Raw genomic sequence first — 23,453 nt, forward strand, 5'->3', positions numbered from 1 at the left:
ACCTCCAGCGCTCAGACAAGCTGGCTCCTACCTGACACTGGCTCTGCAGCTTCTTGGTGGGTCGGCCAACAATGTAGATGTGGGTGGGCGGGAGGCTGATGGAGCTGTACACAGAGATGTCCTTAGTAGATCCATATGCCGCATGGATCCTCATTTGGAGCTGTGGAGAGAGGAAGCAACACGTGGTCAGAACATGCGGGCGCCCCGTGCTGCTCAACAGGCAGGGCTTTTGGTTTTTAACAGCATTTGTGGGAATCTCAGGTCAATAACTTACGTAAGTTCCCAGCTGGAGAATGCACCACTGTGCAAAGCACTAATTAACAGAGTTGGGGATGTTTACAGGCCAGAACAAGAGGAGTAACAGCAGTACAAAAGCAGATCTCTGCTTCCTGATCCACAACCTTCCCTTGATGTCTGTGGGGGGCAGAGATGCCGCACGCTTCACTGCTGACTTGTCAGGGGGAGAGGAGCAGCTTGCAACCCCCTGCAGGAATCACTAGTGGGGAGTGTTCCCTCCACCAGCCATGCTGCTGCATGTGACACTGCTGTTTAACTCTGCCGGGCAGAGGGAGAAGGGACAGGCAGCAAAATATGCTGCTTTTCAGGGATTTGTCTGCCTCCATTCTGAGCAGAGAGCAGCTCCTGGCCAAGCCTTGCCTTAGGGGGCTTAGAAGAGAAAGCGGACACTGGTTCCACCATGGACCAGCTGGCTTTGCCCCCAAAGCCACAGGCAGACCAGGGAGATGGAAATGAAATCCCTGACCCTGGTCACAAACTTGTTCTTCTGGAGGATAAGGGAGAGCAGGCAGGAAGTAAGGGCCAGCTGCTCTCACCACTGTGACTTGGGCTGAAACAAGAGTCCAAGAGAGTTAATGAGGGGCTTTCCCTGCTATTCAATGCCAGGCACAAGTGCTCAGGACACTGGCAGTTCCTCTACTTGCCAGGCAGAAAAACCCCTTGTTATATCTGGAGCTTTTCTGAGGCTCTGGGCTGAGTGATATTAAGACCTCCCAGGGGTCAAACGCTTGGGAAGATGCTCTGTGGAGCCTCCCATTGGGGCTGTGCGGTACAAGGCCATGTCTGCAGCAGCTCTATGTCCTCTCAGATCTGCTGGTTACACCACAGGCAGCCAGAAAGCCACCAAAGAGGTGAAAAAAGCATACACATGGGCAAGGGAGGCACTGCAGCCTCTGTTTCATTAGACATTTGGTGTTGGAAGGACCAGTGCTGAGCAGAGATGACACAATTTGACAGCGTAGACACTTCTGTAGAGCAATAAAAGGCTGAAAATAAAATGAACAGATTAATCTTCTACTGCGGGTCACATCGCTGCCAAGAGACTGGTGCTGACAGGGGCAATTGGACGAGGAGCAATCTAAAGCCCGTGCTACGATCACGTTTCAGCAGAGCCCATCTGTGGCTTACGTCTGTGATGAGGGATTTCAGGAAGTTGGCCTTGTGCCGCAGCGGGTCGTGCACGAGCCCATCGCAGAAGGAGACGATGCCGTGGGGGAAGTTGTGCTGTGCTAACCACGCTACCACCCTCTGCTTCTGCATGTCGGGGCGGCCCGTGACATAGATAATGAGGTAGCCAAGGTCTTGCCAGTGCCTAGAAGGAAAGGCACAAGTCAATGGGTTGCAGACCTAGAGTAATGCCGGTGTAAAACACACTGACTGTCCCACAGACCCTGCCGCCGACCTTACAACGTCGACTGCTCCGGCGCGGACTTTGGGGTCGCTGCCCATGATGGATACACTGGCTGCAAAGGAGCCGTCGATGCTGAACACCACAAACTCTGTCCCCTTTGGCAGGACCGTGATGTAGCTGTCTGCATACGTGTGGTCACCCCTGAAAGGGATATAGGTACTTATAGGCATCAAGATATTCAGAAGGCATCACCGAGGCCTGCAGCACACCACAAGGCCAAAGCAGCAACCAAATCTGGCCCAAGGGATCTAACAGTGATGCCACCCTGAGCGATGGGCACTGCATGAGGACTCTGTGTTAAAGTGGGGATGGAAATAGTACTCTGGAGCCCTAGTGTCAGTGACTCAAGAATATACCCCCAGAAAACCATTGCTGGGTTCACCACTAAAGATGCTCCCTTCCTCCCCCTTCCAGAGCTCAACACTCAACTGGAGCTGAACTGGAGCCCCTGGGCTGTGAATTATCACTATTACAAAGTTCTGTCCTTCAAGGACAAGTTTATGGTCTTTAAAATACACCCAGCTCTGCAGTTTTGCAGAAGACCATGAGGCCATAGAGCTGGGTGCAGAAGGCCTGCTCCTGCAATGGGAGCTCAGTCACCACGCTGTTGATGATGCAGGAGTTGGAATAAAACATGGATCTTCCACTTAGAGCTGTAAAATACAAATGGCTTCATGCCTGTTGCTGGGAAATCAGGCTCTGAAGCCACCCAACAAGCAGAGCTGCCCCACAAGGAGGGATCATATTCTACAGTCATCAAATTCCTCTTCTGTTCCTCTTGCAAACTAAGCCCCAGCGCCCCAAGGTACCTGACCACCATCTTGACAGGGTACACGCCGATGCCCAGGCGCCGGTTCTCAGGAATGACATAGGAAATCCTGCCACTGCTGTTGCTGATCTCTGTGTCAAAGTAAACCCACTCCCCTGACGGCGGCTGGGTCATGATGTGAATGTCCACCTGGGAAGGCAGCAAGGCTGGGTCAGCAACAGCATCAAAGACACAGATGAATAGAGCAAGACAAGCATGAGGACCTTCTCCCAATCCCCTCTGGACAGCAGCAGTTCTGGATCCTGCTTCCAGCCTCTGCACTTCACAGATGTGAGCTGAGAAGCACCAAAACATCAGGATACTGGAATGAAACCCAGCCTTGGTGGTGAAGACCTCCATGACTGAACACTGTTCGTGGTAGGAGGCACCACACAAACCTGAGTGGGGGAACCTGGCCAAGATGCAAAGGTAGCAAACCCCATCAGGACCAAGGGAGCGCTGACCAGCATCACCACAGTCCATGTTCCCCACACTTTTCACCACATGGTGCACAACCCCATAGCAGACAGTACCTTTTCTCCTGTGAGTGTGACCATATCTAATGGACCGTACATAAACCTTCCAGTTAAGGTCTGGGGCCCATCTTCATTAGCGATGGTGTCGTTTATCCTGTGGTTGGCTGTGACGTTCTGCACAAGTCAAGAGGGAAAGAGGAACACAAACCAACAAAGGAAAACGTTTGCAGTGATGGACAGCCTCTCAGGGAAACGCCAAATACAACCCGACAAATGGGAGTGTGGGTTTCTCTGTGCCTTTCCCCCTCTACCACACTCATAGCTCTCAGCTTTAGAGAGGAACTTGACCTTTGGCAGAGGGGAGACCCCGTGCCCTGCATTGATGGGGTGGATTTGAGCGTACGTGGCTGAAGAGCCAATTTCGGTGGCAGTTTGTACATGCAATTCTCATACTGTCTATTAGCTCTTACACTTTGGGTTTAAGAGGCAATACAAACAGCTGCCAGGGAAATCTGCTGACATTGTTTCAGCTCTAGCAGAGAATTGTCCTCTTGCAGGAATTAGAGGCTTTTACTGGGAGCAAAAGGCATTTACTGAGCAAAGAACTGGCAACACTGGTCTTGTGGGAAGACATTCCCATCTCTTTCTCTGTCCCCAGACAATGCTTTCTGTATTTTACATAGACTCAAGGCCAAGAGGAGACCTTGCTGGTACAGATCTTTCAGGTCACTCTTTCACAACTACACAGGTAGGATATAATCACTAATATATACCAGCAGTACAACATGATCTCTGTCTCTGCTGTGGACAGGCACAGTTGGGCCCACACTCACCACCTTCAATGCTTTCTTGCAGCTCAAATCAAGTCCCCTCTATACCACAGAACTCCCTCCTGCCCTGGAGGCAACCCCAAAACCAGCCTTACCCGGAGCTTCACGTGCGTCCTCTTGCGAAGCCACTTCTCACGGGGCTTGGAGGGGGTGAAGACAGACACCTCCTTCCCATCCAGCTCCAGAACACTTGAGTTCTCGTGCCTCATCACCTGCAGGAGGACAGGTCAGGACAGGTACCATCGAGACATCAGCCACTTGCGCAGTGACCCCCGTCCTCCTGCCAACCCTGTCCTGCATCTCCCAAGCCAGCACTGATAAGAGCAGCGCCTGGGTTTGCCTGCTGGGTGTTTGGCTTGTCAGCTTGCAGAGTTTACAGGCTGCTCCCTTAATTGCAAGGACATGGGGTTTCTTCTGAACTAGCAAAGCCTGTGGCCAGCACTGACTTAATCCAGCTGGGATGCAGGCTATTTAGATTGTCAGGAGGTACAAAACTGACTCAAACACAGCAGGACGAGCTCTGCACTTAGATATCTGCCCTTCCTCCAAGCTTTCATTAGTCCCTTCCCCTTGGTCTGCAAGGGACTGGTCTCCTTTGAACACGAGTCTTCTGCCATTCTCATAACAGACCCAGCACCAGCTGCTCTGCCCGGCCTCATGCTGACAGATGCTGTTCCTTCAGCTCATTTCTTATTTCTATTTAAACACATTTTGGACTGCTCTTGTCCAGAGATGACTTTCAAAGGCAATTAGAAACAAGTCCTTATCAGGGGAAGAAGTGCCATGGTGCTCTGGAAGACAGCAAGAAGACAGCAGATGAGAAAGACCTTGGTCTCAAGGCAGAGGTGAATGAGTAGAGACAGGCACTGGGGAATGGGAGTGGGCCAGATATTACCCAGGCAGCCACCAGCAGGCCTTGAATGGATGGAGAGGTACCTCAAGCCACAAGATATGAAGCTACAGACCCAGGTTTGGGCTGAATCCTGAGTAATTGGCTATTTCTTGAGTGGAGCCCTCTGTGTATGAGAGTGTTGTGACTGTCCCCACTCATGCACAATTTAGGCTGAGTTCAATGTGGGGCTGGGGTTTCACAGCCGCTGATCTAGCAAGGTGTGTGCAAGCACACAGATGTCTTACTGGGCTAGATGCAACCGGGAAGAAAGGGTCTCCCTGGATTATCACCACTGCTCAGCTGCCACCAGCACTGACATCTCTGCTGTTTATGGTTCCCACACTATTTGGAAGGCAGCACTGAAAGCAAGTTTGCCAACAGAATCATAAATAATTGAGAGCTGCAGTCGAGGAGGCTGGAAATGAGCAGGGACGGCTCAACAGCTGAGCGAACACAAAGCAAACCCAAGTGCCAAAGTGGGCAACGCAATCCACAGAGTTGCTTTTAGTTTTGTCTTTTCCAGTTCTATGCTCTAAGTACCCTTCCTTGGAGGGGTTCATACTTTGTAAGGGAAATAACTCTCCCTCGTTCCCAAGGAACTGAAGGAAAAATATTTCTTTTAGGAAAATGACATTTTAAACACTAAATTTAGATCTCGGGCCATATGTAGATTGTACCAATCTGAGGCGTCAGACTCCAGACACCAGCACTCCCCATTTACCTAGCCTCAGGAGAACTGCTTTGTACTGGAGAAATGAGGACTAAATCCCAACGCAGTGACAATGGTCTGAGTTCCTAGAGACCGCAATAACTTAGAAGGCCAAAATGGAGACCCAAAGTCTGCTGATCAACTCATGTCAAATTCATGCAAAACTTCTCTTTTGGTTTTATTGTATTTGGTGCTAATTTGACTTCTACATTGAGAAGTTTCCTTTAAGTGTCAGACTTGAGACCTCAATGTGCACACACAGAAAACAGCTCACTTCAAGAAACAAGTGATGCCACTGCGATGTGACAGGAAACACAGTCCATGGCTCACTCACACACTGGTCTCACTCCATGGCTCCCTGCTGAGCCCATCTGAAACCTGCCCTAAAGATAAAACCCAGACCCAAACTAAACAGGTATAACAGCACATGTCCATGAGGTTTGCACGTGTGCAGCTCCATTAACAACACATATGAGGAACAAAAAGAAGGGGAAGAAAATGGATCTGGAGTTGCAAAGGGTGTTTTTTTCATTTCTAAGCATCAACGAGAGTTATGGAAGGTGCAGTGGGAAAAAGAAAGAGCCTAAAATATTTTCCAGCCTAAGGGAAATCAGGGAAGGGAGAACAACTGTACCTGTCTCAGCAGGAAGGAGACAACGTCCGTGGACTCCCAGTAGCTCGCATGGAAGAGGTGCGGCAAAGCGACTGTCGGGAAAGCCGTCAGAGCATCAGGACAGTAGAGAGCGTAGTCAATCCTTTTGGTTCCCCACCACTTGGCAGCAACTAGAAGCAAAAAAGCCTTGTTCAGACAAAGGGGGTTCACATGTGTGCACAGTCTCCATCACAAATGGTATTTCAAGGCACTGGATCCTCACTCCAGGTACGCCGGGAGGTTGCTCCCTGGCTGGTCGTGCTGCTAAGAGGGAACAACCAACCCAGGGATGACAGTTTGCTCAAGCCAAGGGAAGAACATAGAGGGGCACCAGCACTTGAGATCTCCTTTATTTAAGCAAATAGGAAGGCACTGGAGGGCAGGTATTAATTAGCTGTTAGTCCAGACCATGGGGAAGGGATCGAAGGCTCATATGCAATGGGAATCCACATGCCAAAATGTAAGACAGAAAGGAATCTCCCTGGAGCTGTGGGAGGAAGGATGTGTGCTCTGCCCACCACAAGACATGCCCAGACCATCTCCAGGCCTGCTTCCAACTCCTTTAGCTTTCACCAAGAAATAAAATCCAGATATCGGTCACACTAAAGAGGATCTGAACAGTAGGAGCCCACGTGAGATGCTAAAAGGCACCATAAGGCAGGATATATGGCACATGCTGCCAGGATTGGCAGTCCTTGTTACCATCCTGGGCTACCACACTGCAAGCAGCTGAGACATCCAAGCCCAGCCTCCCTGGGAGCACAGCCTCTGCAGTGGATTTTGGAGGGGGAAGGTTATAGACAACACAGAAGAGTTCCTCCCTCAGGGAGTCAATGACTTGCACACAAGTGTCCAACAGCCACCGTTCACCCATGGGACACACCACACATCAACTCTGCCCATGCACACACCCTATCCAACCTCCTAGCAATGAGCATGGCTCAGCCCAAAGCCTCAGATCCCAAAGATGGAGCTGCTTTCCCAGCTGTGAGGAGTCCTCGACCCGTGCACGCTCTGGCCTGGAAGAGCAGCCATGGAAAGAGAAGATGGATCAGATCAAGAGAGTAAAGGAGGTGCTGTGTTTGCATGCAGGTTGCAAGCCGGGGCTTTCACAAGCTTGTTTTGTTGCTGTGACAATGTTCCTTTTTATGGACTTCCAGGAAAGCTGCCAGGTATAAGGTATGATCCAACAAACCCCTCTTGTTAAGGGCAATCTAGCTGGTGATGAGCACAGATGGCGAAGTGAAAAAAATGGTCCCACCAGCTCCTTCCAGAGACCTGCACAAAGCTCCCACCACAGGAACATGCAGAGGGTTATGGCATCAGTACATCCCCATGGCCCAGCCCAGGCCACCCTCATCCTAACAGCTCTTGCATTTCTCAAGAGCCATAGGAAGGAGGAGGAGGACATTGACGCATCAATGTGGCTTTTCCAGAGCACATAGGCACCTCCTCGCAGCCACTTCTGACTCCCTGTCTTCCAAATAGGCAGCTCCTGGTCGTGTCCCAACCTTTCATTTCTCATGCAAGTCCCCAGCTTGGGTAATTTCAGATTCTTTGTAGGAAGCAGAGAGGATTTACTTTTCCATGCTCAAAAGATAGTGGCGGAGGCAGAAGCGTTGTCCCCACAGCTCTGCCCAGAAGAACTCCTGCTCTTGCCAAGTTGTTAGCTGTGTTATGATCGATCTTCAGAGCAAAGTGACAGAAACACTTGTTAATCAGAAATTGCAAGTGCCTCAGTGAAAGCGCATAGATTTGCTGTGAAATTCTGTGACTACTCAGTGAGAGAGGGTGTCGACCAGAGTGGATGTCTCCAGAATACCTGTCTTGATGTCCAGGTCGGGTATCCGAAGAATGCAGTCTGCAGCCTGACTCCATGGCCCTTTGAGCTTTCCTCCCTTCGAAGGGATTTCATGTTTATGCTGCCTATGTTTCTTGGATGAGGTTTGAGTAGGGGATTTGTGAGGGAGGGCAAGTTGGGACAGAAGGCTAAACCCTCTGCAATGATTAAGGTGGTGTTTGGTTTCTAAAAAGAAGAATAAAATGAAAAGAAGTAGAAATCACACATTATTATGACACACACATGATGCAGACAACACATCTTTCATCCTCCAGAAACTCACAGCGCAAGGGAACTGCACTGAGAGGGAGCCATGGTTTTGTGGTGTCCCTCTGGACTTCCTCCGGCTCTCCCTGTGGGATAGCATGGACCACATCCAACCCTCAATGCCACGGCTTCACATTACCACCACGCTAATAAGGTTGAGCGCAAGAGCTGTAAAGTCAGAGCCTGGGCTCAGAGGACATGTCAGCACTCAGGAGGTGAAGGACGGGGCTGTGACAGCCTTGGGGCAGGCTGCGCATGGGGTCAGGGCTGGACTCTTCCTCTCCGGTACCAGAAACAGGTTTTGACAGCTGTGAAGCGCATGAAGGAATAAATTACACAACCAGGAGCTAAATAATTTGCGAGAGCACAGGGAAAGCAGAAAGACACGAGCGTCGCATGGGCCTGATCCTGCCATCAGCTGCCACAGGCAGGATCCCTCCGTCACATCACATGGGCCTTTAGGTATCACCCCGGTGTAAACACTTCATAAGGAACAACCAGCCCCCCCATTTCTCATCCTGGACGCTCTCTGTAGGTGTAAAACAGCACAAAACAAACACCTTCTCCCCTAGGAGCCTTCTTCCCCAAGCAGATTAATATTTAGCAAGCACTTGGTAAGATGTCTTACCAGGACACATATAAGAACTCACACAGGGAGCGCAGCGTCAGCTCTTGGATGTGCTTTGGGAGAGAAAAACCTCATTTGTCAGAGCACAGGGAGTTTATTCCTGCTGCCAAGTGTTGCCTCAAACAGGGCAAGAAGTTACAGCAGCCTCTGACCAGTGCCCACAGGAACCAACACTTGCCTCAGGGGGTGTTATTAACCTCAGCAATTATGAAGCAACGCATTCATAGCCCTGTAGTCTAATGTGCCAGGAATAGAGTATCTCTGAATTTCTGCCACATTCTGGAACAAGAGTTTGGGCTGAAGTCTGGGGTTTATTTAATTTTGTTTGGTTTTCAGCAGTTATCAGAGGACCCTGAAGACGCAGACTGTTCATCTTACACCTCAGCTGAAATGAAGATGGGGCTGAACTGTTAACAAAGGCTGTTGTTCTCCACTGTATCAGCTGGGAAGTTACACAGGTCTTGGGAAAAATAACAATAAAACCCCTCCTTTTATTCCTCTTTTGGCTCTGGGATATGGGTCATAACTGGCTGACTCTCTGAGATGCCCTGCGGGCTACCGAAGAGCTGAATTTCTAATGCAGGGTAATAAATAATCTAAACCTGTTCTTCTCTTTCAGCATTAGAGGGGCTTACTCATCCCCATTTCTATGAGCCACACTCAATGATCTACATCAAGCCACATGCCAGCCCCTGCACTATCAATCTGGCAGCGCTGATCCCTATCAGTTCTGCACGACTTATCAATGGCAGCACGGAAACATCCCTATGGATTAACCCTCACCACGCACAGCAGCCAAATGGTGCTCAGAGTTACCAATCATTACATCTCTTTGAACAACATCACCGGCACAGTCCAACATGCGTAACACATCGGTGGCCCCTGTATTATAATCAAATATATCATCTGTTCCTCCAGGAGATACGATAACACATGGCACTGACTATGGCAAATCCAGGCGAAGGCACAATAATTCCAACTCTTTGTTAATAATGGAAAGCATAACCCGGACAGACAGACAGACAGACAGAAGCTGTGTGGCTCCGGCCCGGTGCGTGGTGCTGCGAGAGCGATGCAGGAGTCTCGGAGGGGGTGAAACACTTACTGTTGGCTATGTTGGAAGCAGTGTAACTGTCTGCCATTCCTGAGACCTGGCTGGCAATGCTGATCTCACTGGCTCTCCGGAAGCCCCTGAACTGAGGGGCTGAAATGGGGGTGGACAGGGACGTGCTTTCCATGAAGACGGCACCATGAGACTGAACAACATCTGCTACAAAGTTGAAACAGGGAAATCAAAATATTAGACCAACAGACAGAGGCTGGGCAAGATGAACTCGAGGGGAGGAAGAAGGCAAACAAGGCTGGTAGGTGCAAACACCCTTTCAGAATTGATTGGAATGAAAAAAAACCCGACAAAAAACATTTCATCAGAGCTCTGGTTTGGAAAAGAAAGCAAACACCACAGCAGGCAAAGAGACATGTTGCTGGAGGAGCAGTCTTTCATTGAGAGAAGCAAAATAAGGAGCTCAAAAAGCAAATCCAAAACCCCAAAGAAAAATCCAGGCAGACTTATTCAAGCAGCAATAACAAGCATGTGTCATACATACAGATGTGAATATACACAACTTTATATATTCACATTGAGACAAAATAACCAAGGTACGGAGAACAACAAAAAAACAACCTTAGAGAGGGAGATATTTGTTTTCTTGAAGCATTTAGACTTAAAGGAACATCTCCAAGATAGAAGCATTAATGCCAAAAAAAGAAAAATAAAATCAAGAAAACATTTTCATGCCTGGCAGGGACAAAATTTGGACTTGTATTTTATTGCTAATGGATACAGCCAATACTCATCAAACTAAAGTAAGGGCTACTGAAAGAAAGGAGCCTGGTGCTGAGCACTTACATCTCCAATCGGTGTTGGTCGATCGGGGAGCACTCAGTCTCTGTGAAAACAGAGCTTCTTTTGTACAACATGCAAGTCTGGATATATAGATCCCAACCTGAGGTTTACCAAGTGTGGCCTAACCCTTTAGTATATAAATACAGAAAGAGAGGACTTAAAGTCATGCTCACATGGGCCTTATATATGTACTGGAGGGAAACGGACCCCAAATGTTCAGGACTGGCAAACTGAGAGATGCTCAAAGTCGTGTGAAATCTCTGCATTTCAGTTTTCTCCCTATAACAGTGGTAAGAGCATCTATCCCTCTGTAGATGATGCGAGGCTGAATAAAGTGCCTCTGGGATATCCCAAGATCCTGCACTGCAGAGAGGATTTGTAATGCCAATGCCAAGTACTTGATAGCAGGCAGCACCAGCATGACAGTAACATGCAAAAGCAAAGCTAACTATCTTTTTAGTGTTGCCCATCTCTGCTGTACCTGAGGAGCAGCATCTGAGCTTTATTCCCAGCTATCAGCCAGGCACTAGATGCCACAGGGAATGCACGTACATTACTCCCACACACCAACATCCTCCACCTATTTCAGCCAGTTTAGATATCCCTGGATTTAATCCCAAGTATGTGGCTGACACAGGGCGTTGTTTTGGCAACTGGTTTATTTTAGCATCGATCTTTTTTGCTTGGGGCTACTGATTTGCTGCCTCTGATCTCTTGGTTTGCAGCAGCAGTGTGTGCCCACGTAAATACTGCTGCAGCAGAGGGAAAGGGGCCGCATGAAGCAGAAAATTTGAGGCTAAAGTGTCAGTAAAAGAGTTCTGTTCTCTGCAGGGAAAATCAGGCCACAAGCTGCTTTGTGTAAAAGCTTCATGGACTGCAAGATCTGAGCCTTAGCGGGAGCCTGACCTGACGATGAGCTGCACACACATTGTGCCTGAAAGGCGATTACCAGGATCACTTTCTTAGCACTTTCTTCCTCTTTTCACCTTGCCTTGAGCTGCTTGCTGGCTCTCAAGGCTGCTACCAGCATCCACAACCCAGCCAGCCCCACCAGGCCAGTACAGCTTTCTTACTGCAGAAAGCACAAGCAAAGAGGAGGCAATTCAAGCAGAGGCTGCACTCTGAGAACATGAGCCAAGCCAGGAGCTGCATTCAACCCCTCGAAGGTCTCAAGGGTAAAGGGTCTCATTCCCATCGCTACATGACCTGGGACAACCCTTTCATCTCTTCCTCAGTTATCCCTTCCTCTCCTTCACCTTGCCTGTATAGACTGTGAGATCCTTATGCACTTATGTCACATCAAATGGGTGCCCCAACACAGCTGTAACACAGATGACGACCATCAGCTTCCCTGAACTTAGATGTAAGGAGAGGTTTGTCTTTGTCTGCACTAGGAAAATTCCAGGTTCAGGTTTAACTAACACTTACCAGCAAAGCCTGAACTTCTTTCCTCTCCCTTAAACATAAAGTATCTGTGGCTTGAATGAGGAAGCAGCTGGAAGACACGCTAAAGAGTGTTACAGCAATGCCACACAGGAGAAAAGGCTGGGCCAAATGTGGTGCTGCCTGGGATGATCATGGCTTCAGCTCCATTAGCATGTCTTCTCTTAGCTCTGACTGAATTTTACCTCCTTTTTTGAGATCTCAGAAAGTGAATTAAGGACAAAACAGGGGCATTTTGGGCTTGCTCTTTTTAGCCAATCTTGCTTTCCTGGGCCTGACTGGGGATTTTTGAGTACAATGAGTTTGAAGCAAAACCACCCAGCCTCAACAGCCCTTCCAACACTATCATGGCTAGCACCACCAGAGGAGTAATATTCACTCCTATAAAAGCCTAAACTGTTTTAGCATTGCTGAGCTGTTCAGTTTAGTATTGCCCACGTTGGTGGCAGGAGTCTGCTCTGCAGGGGATGAAGTGTCACCCGACAGCAGCGCTCCCATGCTCCAGCCCACTGGGGTTACTCTCGTATTTCTCCCTTTTCCCAAGCCACACACCCTTTGTCCTTGAAAAAGGCCAGTTTCTAAGAAAACACAAGGGCCAGGAAAAGGCAGGGCAGGAAGTGTGGACAGAAAACCTGTTTTATGCATTACTGCCCCTTCAGCCAAGCTTCCTCCACCCCAAAGCTGCAATGACAGCGACTTCCAGATAAAACCCCAGGACCTCACTTGCAGAAAAACCAGAACCCATAGAACATATTTCCTAAGCTCTGTGTATTCTCTGCACCAAATCCCTTGTGCAGCATTGCTCTTGTCATTTTGAAACCAAGGGGCTTTCCTGGGGAGTTCAGTGACCAGGGTCACAGATGCTGCCACGCTGGCACAAACTGACCCCAGCACCTGCTCCTGCTCCTAAAGGGAACAGTGTGAAATCTTCTGCATGGCAGAGGTGACATTCCCAGCCCCAACTCATGTCCTGACAATCACGGGGGGGGGTTTCAGGCAAGACTTTGAGCCCAGGGTGAAGTCAGATGGATGGACGAGACCCAGCAGCAGCAAGACGTTCATCAAGATTAGCTGTTCCTTTATGTCTCTAGATAAGGACAGAGGTGCCCCTGGTTTACTGCACTGACTGAAATGTACTTTGGACTGTGTCTATGGGCAGACTTTATCAAAACAAGGAAGCTTCAGGCAGACGAGACCTGGCTCAAGAGAACCCTGAGCACCCTCTTTCCCAGCACAGGACCTGCCACTGCTCAGCAGCATGCACAGGTCAGGCCAGTGCAATGAGCTGAGATTGAACTGCACCTGCAGACGAGGTGAGATAAGAAGAAAAATCACTTCTTTGTTTTGCCTACCTATGGATCTTTAATACTCATTTCAGTGCTGTGCCCTTTCATTTATGGACTCATTTGTCCATATTCTTACTAATTGTTTCCCATTAAGTGAACGACACCAGGCAATCCTCTTAATGTACTGCTGGCACTGCCTTAAGTCCTTGGGGTATCTGAACAGCAGATTTCAATATGTGCTATTTGCAGGCTGAGCTGTGGCACCAAAGCAGGAAATACCGAAAACATCAAAAATGTGTCAAGTTCAATAAAAATAAGAAAATAACAAAACAGAAAAGCCAGCCAGCTGCTCAGCACAGGCCAAACCCTGCGTGCACTGGAGTCACTGGTCAGCACCGGGCGCTCTGCCCCCTGAGAGCAAGAGCAACATACATTACTGTAAGTTTTTATGATTCTGGAAGTTTCCCACAATTGGGATTCAGCGCTAGCTACAGCCAAGCCAAGCTTGGCCACACTGCTCTTGACATACAAGGAAAAAAGCAGAGAAGCTTCTAAAAGCTCCATCCTGACAGCAGGAAAGTGTCAGATGACACGTAAATGGCATTTCATCAGTGACTTCCAAAGGGAGTAATTAATAGTACCAGATCCTTTCCCTCTGCGTTGTTACAGAACATCACAGCACAGGCAACATGGCCACTGCATACCTAAAAATCATCTCCATCTTCAAAAGACAAAGGGAGAGACTATCCAGAATAGCCAGCAATGTTGCCATCCTGTATGACCACATAACATACCAGACTGCTCATGAGCAGTCAGCTTGTTAAAGACAACAAGGCAGCAGAACCAAGCTCTCAATGCAAAATGCTGGAAAAGAAGTGAGAATGGGCAAGGAAGACACACGGGGAAGAAGAAACTAAAATGAAGTCAAATCTCATTGAAATCACAGATGTAGCACCAGCCACAACCAGGATAAATGAGGCCATGCAGCATTTATGGTGGAAAATAAGGCAAAACAAATGCACCAAACTTTGCTTTGAAGGCAGAAATCGAGAAATGAATTTTAAAGAGCCAACATGTAGAACCACCCTGGGGTCTGAAAGCCTCAGTCACTGTATTCAGCAGAGCCACAAGGAACGTCCAAACATAAAACACTCAAATGGATAAAATCTGGTCTGACACAGTTGTTAATTAGACTTCTGGCCATGGAGCAGCGTGGCTGACTGCTGGGGAGTCAACCCTTTCCCAGGGCATCCTGCCGCATATGCCACACAAGCAGGACTACCCAGGGACTCTCTGTGCCAAAGCCTCTTTCCAGCAGCACAACCACCACAGATGGAAGAAAGTAAGCACATGGCAGCAGATTCCCCTTCTAGCATCAACACCAGAATGGGACAGAGTTTTTAATCCCAACTTGTTCTTTACTCCCAGATCCAAGCATGATCCCAAGTGGTTATTTCATGTGGCACAGCCTGAGAACACAGCATGAAGATTTCAACTCCAGGAGGCAAACAGTATGATCTCCAAAAAACACCCCAAGTACCCAACACCACAGACAATACAAAAGTGTAGATTACACACACTCAGCAAAACCAGCACTTTTATTGGAAACATCTTGCCAATTCAGTACGGGAACGGGGATACTTGTTTCCATGAAGCTGTCCTGCTGCTGGAGAGCACCCAGAGGGCTACTTTCCATGAGGAGGATGGGATTGTTCTGGATTGTCTCAACTAGAAGTAGATGGGGAAAAAAAACAAAACAAAACAAAAACAGAAGGACAAAGAACAACAGACATGTGGCCACAAAGTGTTTTAACATACAACAGTTACAACTGAGCACTTCAACTATGAGTCTTCAATGAAAAGACAACCTTCAAATAGCATGAAAGAACAAAACATGGGTGACTTTCCAAATAGACCCACATCAGAGAGATTAACTGGTAGCAGAGGAGAGCACAACGATGGCATTTCAACAACAAAAGAAAAGGGAGTTCTCTTAACCAGCTTCTCCAATGAGTCGAATCCATAAACACCCAGCAGATCCAGAGAAATCTTTTTACTACGAGGGGAAAAAAAGTATGCTGTAAGGGGAGATTTACTTGACTCAGACTCACATCCTACACAGTGCAAAGCACAGGAGTAAGCAGGGATGTGAATTTCATTTTACTCTGCAAGTTGGTTGTAATGAAACAGAGACCCAACATTTAGTACAGATGGGAAAATGAACAAAAAATACAACGTCTAAGAGGCTTTCTGAATCGTGGACTGTAAAAAGCTAGCTATCTGCATGAGGAAATATGCACAGACAGTGTTACAGGCGGCTTTGTACATAACTAATTATAACTGAGCACCTGAGTTTTACTTGATCATCAAATCATATAGCTTAATTATAGCAGCAATTAACTTTCCTGGAGCGCCCTACAGTAGAGGCTTTGCAAATCGTGGTTAGAACAGTCCTTGTGGGTAATGTAGAAATCAACACTGAAATTTTGGCTCTAATGGAAAGGAATAGCCTGTTACTTTACAATAAGCAAATGAAGAGGTTTTGTCTTACACAAAAAGAGAATTTAGAGCTACTTTTTTGCCAGTTTTATTCACAAAGGCAGAGCAGCATCTCTCCTTAAAGTAACAAGGCTCAAATCCGGAGAGGGTTTGAAATCACTCTACTCTTCTCATAGTTGAGCTAATTGCTGTTTAACTCCTCTCCGCTACATAGCAAATGTCTCTCTACACACAGACAACTCCAAGGTCTGGGGAAGCACAGCAAACTAGTAAGATCCCTGCTGTTGCACAGAACGAAAACCAGAACATGGTGCCAATGGGGCTTCTACCTCTGGTTTCAGTGAGAACAGGGGCTTTGAAATTTATTTAAAAGGAAGAAAGTAAGATGTTTAGGATTATTTTTTATATTTCTTTTTAAGAAGCCACTTGCAGCTGATACCTACAAAACACCCAAAAAGCAAATTGCTTTTCGAGTTGCTATAGATTCCCTGAGCTGTTGTACAAATGTACTTGTGGGTGGTTCCATTTTTAAGAAGTGTTGCAGCAAGATCTTTGCTAAATTTGACTAGTGAGTGGGGCCTGCAGAATGTATTTTATTCACTTTATTGAACATGGGGTTTAGTTTATGCCCATTTAACAAATCAGACCTCCAGATTCAGCAATCACAAGACAATCTTTAAAGACACTTATACATAGGAGAGCACTGGTTTGGATTTTCAGTTTTAAAATGATGCAGAGAATCACCAGAATTATTCAGCTCTAGATGTATATTCCTCTTCATTTAGTCCTGCATGATTCAAATATTAAACAAATGGAAAGCTACCAGAGCTTTGGGAAAAAACAACCAACCACCAAATCCCCATCTTTCTAGCTGGTGGCTTTGATATTCTACTCTGGTTTGCCAGCATGATTTCTTGTGTGCTGTAAGCCTAGTTTTATAGTAATGACTCTTAGTTGTAATGTTGACTTTAAACAGGCATTGACTAAAAACCTCTAGCAAGGGAAAAATTACAGTGCAATTGTTCTTCCTGCCTCAAAGCCCTGACCCTGCAGGGAAGTAAAGCTTTAGGTGAAGCAGAAAGGTCAAATTTAGTTCTGCACGGTGGTGAGCTTTCCTGAGAGCTCCTTGCAATGAGAGCCTGCACTGAAATGGCAACAGACCATGAGAGTCCAGGCACAGGAGTGAGGTGAAGATGGCAGGAAATATAATTTATTTTATTAGATCAACTGATGTAATGGGAGCTGAGGCAGGGCATGGTCAGGACACAGTTCACTGTTTCAAATGCAACCCAGTAAGACAAAGGGCATACACACAGCCATTTCAGACTTTGTTACTGCTGCAGTTGGGGTAGAGCAAGTGAAGAGGCCACTGATGGCAGAGGAATCCTAGGTATCCAAGCAGACAAAGTGTCTCATGGGCAAGGTGGCATGGGCAAGGCACTGATACCAGCCCACTGATCTGCAGTAGCCTGTCCCACGAAAAAGCACAGGTTGCAACCAAGTAAATCATCTCATTATCTTACTCTGCTGCTCTGTTGACTCTGCTGCTTCCAGCCTTCACTGGCCCTCCATCAAAGTCCTAAACTCTAGCAAGTTAACCAGGTTTCATTCAGTCCCAATCAAATGCACCAGCTTGGGTGTAAAACTTCAGAGAGAGGTCACCACATCATGACTCTCAGCAGCTGATGGCCTCTCTGTGACAAAGGGCATATGGCTCACAGGGCACTGATTTTGTTGGAAGAAAACTACCTTTTCTGGTAACTCAGGAATAAGGCTAACATTATAGGGCCAATTCTCTTTCTTGTCATTCCCAATTGCTTTGATAATTCCATGTAAAATATGTAGATATAACCCTTTAGACAGCTAGTAAGAATTCAAAGTGACTTACCCAGAACAGCAGAATTGCCATCACCCAGCGGGAACCTCTGGTAACGGGGAATATTAAAGGGGGGCAAAAGGTAGAACTTCCTCTCCAAAAGAGGCTCGAGGCGTGATGCAGATGGGTCTGCAGGGTGGAACAGGTTATAGACCTGCTGACAAGCTGGTCTGAGCTGAAAGACTAAAAAGATGAAGAAAAAAAGCCTTCAAGTATCGAAAGGTTATTTGTTAGATTATAGCAAATATTTGTCTGAACAAAGGACAACTATTGGGTTAAGAAAAAAGCGCTAAGGATTAATCATCTTCCAGTTTAGTCAATTGAAACAATTTACTACAGTATTTATAGACTCAATAATTGCCCAGTATTTGTAACATTTGGAAGTACATTTTAACTAAACTGTACAATCAGTACTGGCTGGAGCACTCCGTGATCTGCCTCCTTAAGGTGCAATAAATATTATACATAAAAGTTTGGGTTTTACCAGTTTGTCTCATCAAATTACTGCATCTGTAGGAGGAGGTGCTTTCACCATCCACTAAGTGAGCTCAGCAGTTTATATCAGGACTTACTGTCAAGAGCTGGAATGACAGTTTTTCGCAGTGCAAGAACCAGACCCAAGGGAGAGCCAAAGAGGAAGAAGTCAGTGATCTCAAACTCAAACTTTCCAATATTTCCTCCATCCAACATAGTAGAGCTACTAGACCGCCTGGACCCTGGGTCATTCCTCAGAACACTAGAATGTAAACTGGGACAAGAACAGAAAAGAAAGTCAACATTTTATTCAGGCTGTGGTTTCATAATTGAAGGCTGGATTAGTGATTGACAGTGAATGTAATCTTTATCTCTTCAGTGAAGGAACTGTGCCAATCAACCCACCGTGCCTCAGTACTGTAGTTTTACTAGCCAGTAAAACGTCCCCCCAAACAATTACCCCATAACATTGGCATAACAGACTGTACAAATCAAAGCTTCAAGTGGGTTCATTTACACACTCCTATCTCCTCAAAATGGTTGTTCTTTGAGGAGCCAAAATCTCTAATCTTCTAGTCAGACTCTAAGAGGATAGCTATTTGCAAGATAAAATAACCAGCAAGCCAAAATAACTAGAGTAGCAGGGGAAAAAAGCAGGTTTACAGTGATTCACTCCATTACACACATTACTGCTATGCCTTCTGGTTGTCAACATTTGAGTTCCTTCCATCACCTTATTCTCAAATGTTATGGAAAGCTTTGCTTACCCCCTTCTCCTTTGTGGAAGTAGTTGGACAAATGTTATAGGATTGGAAAAGAAAAAGAAAATAGAAGGGGAAAAAGAAAAAGATCAAAATCTGCAAGAGGGTTTCTAATATCTTTGTGCACCAAGTTTTCACCACAGCTTCTATGCATGTGTATGGTATTCACTGGGAATGGGAATTTGGGGTAATTAGCACTGTTAATTAAAACATGTCTGGCTTTCCCCATCTCTTTCAGGTGTCAAATCTGTTTGCAAAATTCAACCTGTGTGCAGAGCAGGCTGAGCATCACACAGGTTTAACACAAAGATATAAATTCACATATCCCTTGGACACTGAGGAAGCAGCAGCAGGAACTCTTAGGTGAAAATCCTGGGAATCCATCCCCACGTTAGGAAGAGGTGCTTCTTTGCAGTGTAGATCTGGGATTAGACAGCGAAATGACAGATGTGTAACACTAATAACCTGGTTCACAAAAGGGTTGCTGAGATTCTCCTGTTACCACCCAAAAGCAATAAGCTGCAGTTTCTTTTACTCTCCAGGCTCTACAGATTCAGATGCAGCCTTGCTGGGTTCTCGTTGTTATAATTAGAAGTGGTGAGTTGAAGACAGAGTACCAGCAGTGCCTGAATGGGGTGTTTGCAAACACTTTAAAAAGCATCCGAACAGGTTCTACAAAATACGTAGGATATATGGATACGACAGCAGTTGGGCTGGATAAAGGGTTTACTCGCCTGGAGTCAGGAATGATGCAAATGTGACAGCTCTGTGGCCCCAAGTCACACTCCCAGGCGGTCACCAGCACTTGCCATGTCTCTGCATGCAATAGCACTTGCTCATCAAGGCCGCCTCTGAAGGCAGCGACGTCTCAGCACTGCTGCACTCACGGAAGCAGGGCTGCTCAGTCCCTACAGTGTGTAGCACTGGAGCAGTGGCTCACACACACTCCTCTGGGATAGCCAGTCAATAAATGAGCAGCTGCAAATACTCATACATTTGAGAAGAAAAATGGGTTTCACTCGGAGCTTGTTTTCCTGCTCTGGCAAATAATGCATCATTTCCAGAGACAGCACCTTTGCTGAGCACCACTCCCAATGGATGCTAAAACACTTTCTCCTCACGCTGCACTGCTGTGTATTCTCTAAAGGTGCATGTATGCACATGCACAGCACTATTCTCCCCATTACCAACCCCAGGGAAATGACAAGCTTATAGACACGGATATCAGGGAGAGTCAAAACAGTGATGTCAAAAGGGAGAGGGACAGGAGGTTACAGCAGTGATAGCTAAAACAAGCATGTTCCCATTTCTGTGATGTGAACGAGCTTCCCTGAGATCACACTGCCAAGACACGCAACGCTGAAACACATTTAAAAACAAGCCACCTTCCATGAAGCTACAATTATTTTAGCTGACAAGACTGCAATGCATTAAGTTCGCTGTGCCTAAGGAATACAAAGTTATTTAGAACATGTTCAGTTTTGCCAAAGACAGGGCAACAGCAGTGTGCTTCAAACGAAGGCACAAAAGGAAAGGCAAATGTGTGGTGGCAGGATGGATGCAAGGGGGTTTTGGTGTATTCCACCCATCTTTCCATAGCATCTCTTCATGGGGAATGGAAGAGAACGGGAGCACTCATACTGCTAAGCAATTTGGACAGCTTCTCTCCTTTTACTGGGAGCTTGATGGTCTTTTTAAGCAATCAAAAGAAATGAGAGCCAAGGGGAACTCTGAATCTGTCATGCTCCAAGCAACCTACAGCGCGCCGTTCTCCCTTTAAAAAGCAGCAGATGTACTGCGTGCGTTAATTAAACAAGAGCTTATGGATTTCAGAAGCAAATCAACTCATTTACAACAATACAAGTACAGCACAGCCAGAAATAATGTAGTTGTGCAGAAGGACTGAATTTAAAAATAAATGTGTGACTGTAATCTCCAGATGCTGCTCTGGCTTGCTGGGCATTATCCCAGAGAAGCGGGTAGGTCTGATACATGAATAAAAATGAGTGTCTTTGTCACAAGCTGATATCTGCAATTGGTAAGGACAGGAAGGCCCCTGTGTCTGAGCCCATTAGGAAAACTTGGCTCTGCTCTGCCAGTCTCCTACACGAAGGCACACCACATCAAGGCTTGAGTTTTACATGGGAAAATCATTACTTGGTGACAGAGAGGTCTAAGGAGTGTTCTGCTGATGACTGTGCTGCTCAGTAATGATGGCTGGAAGCACAAGGTCCAGGGACAGGTCTGGGTGCAATGCCCTGCTGTCATGCAGGAGGCAAAGAGGTAAATCCCTGCACCCAAGTCTCCCCTGCACCAGGGAGTGGAGGGGAAGAGGTGCAGAGAGAGCTCGCACAGCAGCTTCAACCTGCCCCATTCCCTGAGGGAATCTTGCCCTTGAGCTGTAGGAAGACACTTATTTCTGACCCAAGATCTAAAGGTAGATTTAACAAGATACAAAACTCTAAAAGAAGCAAAAATGAACTAATCCATCCGTGCACTGAGCAGCACCAGAGACCCCCAAGTGGGGGCTTTGGGAGCGGGCACAATCCTTTGGAGATGGAGCAGGAAGGACCAGGACAAAGCTATTTGAAATGACAAACTGAAATCCATCATCTACATCAGGCCCAGTGCTGAACAAGCAGCAGCAATGGAAAGACTGCTATTAAAATGTCATCAGTTATGTTAATGGATACGTTTCTGAAAGTCCATCTGAAGAAGCTCACGAACGTGATACTGGGGGCTTTGACAGTCAGTAACAAATCTGAAACATGACCTTGGTGCAATGGAGCAGGGGACAGAATGCAATCCCCTCTCCCTGCTCCATACAGGGCACTTGGGTTGCTTTGGCAAATAGTCAAACAGACAGAACAATCCCCCTGCATAGCTGGAGGTTGCTCCATGAACCAGCCAACCAGCTGGGGTTCAGGATGTCTCATCCAGAGCATCCTGCCACCTTGGCAGCAGAAACCCGCTCCTGCAACAGGAAAGGGCACTGAGATCCAATCTCACACTTGAAAGAGGCCAAAATTAAAGGATACTCAGCTCACACCCACCTTTCCCAAGAACAGGCCAGCCAACTCAAAAATCAGCTTTCAGAGATGCTTTGAAATTAATACAACACTGGATTCCCAGCTCTGCTTCACCATCTTCCCTTGCACAATTACTACACTTGCTTTATGATCTCCATCCCGCACTTGCAGCACAGCAAAAAAGCAGTTACCTGTCAAGTAACAGGATGAAGGGCTTCTTGCCATTGTAATACAGATGCAGTAGAGCAGCTGGAGTATCTCACTGCCACTCAGCAAGGGAGCTGTTATTTTTGTTTTTGCCTTTACAACACACTGAAATCTATACCCCTCTAATCTCAACTGAACACTTTCCTCCACCTTGCTTATCACAGGATGACAAAGCAACATTCGGGTTTCACAGATGCACCAATCTCAGCTCCAGACTATTGCTGGTTCTATTCCTTCAACATCTTACCTTGAAAGAAAGGCCTGATGCTGCTTTATCGTGTCCAGTTCGTAGGTTGATGAATCACTCCTTTTCCGTGGCAGCTGCTTCTTTGGATCTTCTCCGTTGCTACGGGGAATATCAATGTTGCTCCTACTGAGGTGTCTGCTGGCTTCCAGATTAGAGCCACTGGAACAATAGCTGTTATTCACCGTTATTCCAGGAGACAGGAGGTCGGTATCCTGGGATTTGAAATATACAGATTTAGCACTCTAGCAGCTGAATCAGGAATACACCCACATTATAACCTCCTTCTTCCATCCTCCTTTCCCCACCTACCCCTGGATCCAGTTGAAGGCAATACAGTATCTCAGACCAAACACTTCCTAAGGGTGTGGGTGAAGCAGGCGTGGGTGATGTTTCACACCAGAGCGTGAAGCATCCCTGTTCAGGGCAAATGCACCCAAACTGAGACACATATGCACCTTAAGACATGTGTTTGCCATTGATAAGGAGTAGAGCCTTTGTTGTTTCATGGAAGGATCCTTACAAAAATAGGGGCCGTGGAGGCGCTGTGGCCAGCAAACCTATTCCCAGTAGACACTGGGAGCCACCATTACCTGGACACTCACAACGCTCCCTCGCCGGCTGCTGTTCTGGCTCTCAGACACAGTCTGATTGCTGTAGCATAAGGCATCAAATCCCAGGATTCCTCCAACACAGTCCCCTACCAAGCAGACCTAAGAAAGGCAACATAAGTGGGTCAGGGGAAGCAAAAAAAGCCTCTTAGGTTCAGTTCAGAGCTAACAGTTAAACAGTGATGGATTAGACCTAGGAAAGCTGCAGCAACAGGATGCCCGGTGCTTTCATCAGTAAAACTATTCAGTCAATGAACATCCACACATACCCTGCAGACTCTTGTTATCTAACACAGCTAATGTGTTC

General features: G+C 46.9%; 1 protein-coding gene across 4 annotated transcripts in view; it reads right to left on the reverse strand.

Moving 5' to 3' along the window:
* Window positions 1–23,453, reverse strand: part of PITPNM2 (phosphatidylinositol transfer protein membrane associated 2) — a 134,329-nt gene that overhangs the window by 4,649 nt on the left and 106,227 nt on the right. The window contains exons 13-26 of one of the 4 annotated variants that reach the window (XM_030502449.1): window positions 23,129–23,248; window positions 22,539–22,750; window positions 18,393–18,568; window positions 17,833–18,003; window positions 15,024–15,173; window positions 9,916–10,080; window positions 7,898–8,101; window positions 6,058–6,206; window positions 3,918–4,034; window positions 3,050–3,166; window positions 2,518–2,666; window positions 1,700–1,849; window positions 1,426–1,609; window positions 32–160 (exon numbers count right to left, since the gene is read on the reverse strand). In XM_030502449.1, coding sequence (XP_030358309.1) covers window positions 32–160; window positions 1,426–1,609; window positions 1,700–1,849; window positions 2,518–2,666; window positions 3,050–3,166; window positions 3,918–4,034; window positions 6,058–6,206; window positions 7,898–8,101; window positions 9,916–10,080; window positions 15,024–15,173; window positions 17,833–18,003; window positions 18,393–18,568; window positions 22,539–22,750; window positions 23,129–23,248 — 2,193 coding nt within the window. The remainder of the gene's footprint in view (window positions 1–31; window positions 161–1,425; window positions 1,610–1,699; window positions 1,850–2,517; window positions 2,667–3,049; window positions 3,167–3,917; window positions 4,035–6,057; window positions 6,207–7,897; window positions 8,102–9,915; window positions 10,081–15,023; window positions 15,174–17,832; window positions 18,004–18,392; window positions 18,569–22,538; window positions 22,751–23,128; window positions 23,249–23,453) is intronic. The other 3 variants (XM_030502450.1, XM_030502451.1, XM_030502452.1) reach the window with 3 other exon arrangements.

Source organism: Strigops habroptila, chromosome 11 (assembly GCF_004027225.2).
Source record: "Strigops habroptila isolate Jane chromosome 11, bStrHab1.2.pri, whole genome shotgun sequence".
In the NCBI taxonomy this organism is placed as follows: domain Eukaryota; kingdom Metazoa; phylum Chordata; class Aves; order Psittaciformes; family Psittacidae; genus Strigops; species Strigops habroptila.